We start from the raw sequence: 2,998 nt of genomic DNA on the forward strand, positions 1-2,998 counted from the left end.
AATAAGCAACTAATAACTTCAATTATTTATTATCTTGAGGAAAACACCCACGTAGATTTTTCCTTTAAAAGTATTTATTGAGAAGGTTAGTTGAATAACCTTTATATTTAAATACAATTAGTGATGATACAAAGCAATGCAGAATAACGATTTCTGCAGTCATGTGTTGTAGAAGGAAAACAAATCAATAGGCATACATACAAAGCTTCAGTATCTATATTATTAATCTTCCTAAAGAAGAAAAAAATACAATATACACAATTTATTTTACAAAATTACAATGTAAGATTTTTTTTTAATATAGCATAACACACTTTGGAAATAATTTCAATATGTCACACTATGGATCATTTGTAATAAAACACCCACAAACCAAAACAAGATGTAAGACATGATAGAATGCAAGTAAAGCTAAATGCTATGGAAGTGTTCTGTGACGCATTTTTTTTACATTCTATTAAAAGTGTTAATTATGACCTTTGTGTGTTTATTGTTAATAGTCCTTTTGTAAAATGACATTTCTGTGAAAGCCTTCCCTCAAAGTGGAAGCCTCGGTCTTAGTCACTGCTGCTGCTGCTGCTGCTGCTGCTACTGCTGCTGGAGGACTGTGGGGAAAGAAAAAGAAAGGTTATGTACGTATTCAAATTTTAATAGCCTTTTAATTATAGCTTGAAACACAAACAGGAAACGTTTCCCTTTATTTACACTGCATAAAAGAGCATTTTTAAAGATGTCTATTTTGAATAGGTCCTGAGGTCACTATTTTTAAGCACATTATAAAGCAAATTATTGATTGAATGTTTACAAATAATTATCATATGTGGTTGCAGAATTTGCAAAAAGAGCTGTAGAAAACAAAACTTTACTTTCCAGAACCAATTAGTATAATCGATTGTTTTTTCTATGCTTGTACAGGCAATCATCATGTTTCATTATCCAATCTAGCAACTGGTTATTGATAGTTTTGTTGTGCCATTGCAATATAATTATTCTCTATAGTAATTATAATCAATAGCCTATCCCTCATCAAGAATGTTAATTCCAAACAGTGTTGTGTCTCTTCAGTTGTATTGCACTTTGCACTTGTTGAGTCATGATTGCGCTTTCTTTGTTTAGTGCAGGACTTCAGATTGACATGACAATGTCCCGGAGGCCCGGGGCAGAGGGGCGTAAGAAAGGTCAAGTTTCATCTTTTTATCTAGTACTGGCAATAATCCTTCACCTACGAGAGGATCCATTCTAAACAGCTTTTACAGATTTAAACATAATCTCACCTTGCCGTGTTTGTCCCCTTTATGTGCTTTCTTCATCTTCTTCATCTTCTTCATCTTTTTGTGGCCTTTATGCCCGGCCAGCCCCATTCCAGCCATTCCCCCCATACCCATGGGATTTAGGCCTCCATGATGATGACCTTTGTGGTCACCTTTGTGGCCACCTTTGTGGTCACCTTTGTGGTCACCTTTGTGGTCACCTTTGTGGTCACCTTTGTGGCCTTTATGGTGACCACCTTTTGGAGAGTGGGGGTATGGACCTGGGTGAACACCCCCAGGAGGGACTGGATATCCACCTGGAGCCATAGGATAAGGATGCTGGCCAGGAGCTCCATAAGGCATCGCCCCTGGATGTACATTTGGTCCCATGGCTGGGTTCATGCCAGCTGGGTATTGTCCTGCTGGGTATTGCCCAGCCGGATATGGCCCAGCCGGATATGGTCCTGCCGGGTGTTGCCCAGCCGGGTATTGCCCAGCCGGATATGGGCCTGCCGGGTGTTGCCCAGCCGGGTATTGCCCAGCCGGATATGGTCCTGCCGGGTGTTGCCCAGCCGGGTATGCTGGGTGTGCAGGTTGGGGAAATAGTCCCCCTGATGGAGGTGCAGCAGGATAGGCAGGGTTGTAGCCAGGTGGGTAGGCAGGGTTTTGGGGGCCCATCGGAGGGGGAGGACCTAAAAAAAAGCAAACACACAATATTGCTCAGAACATCTATATAAGTTAGGCCTAAGAAAAAATAGCTTTGATGATATGATTTCCTTACCTTGATTTGGCCACATGGTTGTGCTTATTTGATGTGACAAGGAAAACACACGTCGCAAAAACCCTGAGGAAACAATGGAGAATTAATGCCGTAATACATAATTAAAATGACATTATATGGCTAAAAACTACTGTCTTTTATCATTTATTTAGAATGTAGGGAAAGATACAATCCATATCAAACATGTCACCACGTTTTTTTCCAAACAATGTAGTTCATTATTTCTAATGATATCATGCTTTGTCAACACATGTTGTATATAGTTTATTTGATTGTGTGATGAGTTTAGGCTTTGCTCTTGATTTGTTGTTAAAATACAAATGATTGCTAAAGATAAAGATACACAAATATTCTAATCTATAGACTGTATAGGTCTAATAATACAGTCAAGCAGTGAAACTTAACGGAAATGACTTGTTTTAAACTTTACAATTACCAAGAAAAGTACTTGAATAATACACTATACAGCGTGCTAACATGGATTAGAGTCACTTTCCCACACGACATAAATACACCCAAAACGGGTCATGACGTGCTTAACATAAATTGTGGTCTCTATGCCAGTCATTTCCCCAACACCTTCCTCATTTAACCACAATATGACGGAAAGCACAAATCAAAGTCTTAATATTCTGATTGTTGTAGTTTATATTTGTTCTGGTCCATAAATGCGACTCAAAATATGCGTTTGTGAATGTCGTGGGTTTACCTTGGAAACTTCCAGCAGATTGTCAGGAATCTTGAGTTCCGGAGTTCTGTATTTGTTCCGCATTGAGCAGCAGAGATGCATCAGGAAGCCACGCCCGTTGTTAAAGGTTACGCACCTTATTTACGTAATGGCAAAAGTCCAACAGGCTATGATAAAAGGCTGATCTACGTGTTTCTGAGCTACAATAGATAATGTTAATGATGTGTCCTCCCAAACATTGTGAGCAGCATTGGTTTTGCCCATGACACACACACCTAA

The 2,998-nt window shown here is 39.2% G+C and overlaps 1 protein-coding gene across 2 annotated transcripts; it reads right to left on the reverse strand.

Moving 5' to 3' along the window:
- Nucleotides 1–56: 56 nt before the first annotated feature.
- Nucleotides 57–2,840, reverse strand: prr13 (proline rich 13). Of its 2 annotated transcripts, XM_034198425.1 has the most exons (5): nucleotides 2,741–2,840; nucleotides 2,032–2,094; nucleotides 1,460–1,942; nucleotides 1,275–1,423; nucleotides 319–605 (listed from the first exon to the last, which is right to left on the reverse strand). In XM_034198425.1, the coding sequence occupies exons 2-5, from the start codon at nucleotides 2,045–2,047 to the stop codon at nucleotides 558–560; spliced, it is 696 nt and encodes a 231-aa protein (XP_034054316.1). In that variant the 5' UTR covers nucleotides 2,048–2,094; nucleotides 2,741–2,840; the 3' UTR covers nucleotides 319–557. The 2 variants fall into 2 exon arrangements, with proteins under 2 accessions (XP_034054315.1, XP_034054316.1); XM_034198424.1 differs by having other exon boundaries at nucleotides 57–605; nucleotides 1,275–1,942; nucleotides 2,741–2,837.
- Nucleotides 2,841–2,998: the final 158 nt, after the last annotated feature.

This window comes from Gymnodraco acuticeps, unplaced genomic scaffold (assembly GCF_902827175.1).
Source record: "Gymnodraco acuticeps unplaced genomic scaffold, fGymAcu1.1, whole genome shotgun sequence".
Lineage (NCBI taxonomy): Eukaryota > Metazoa > Chordata > Actinopteri > Perciformes > Bathydraconidae > Gymnodraco > Gymnodraco acuticeps.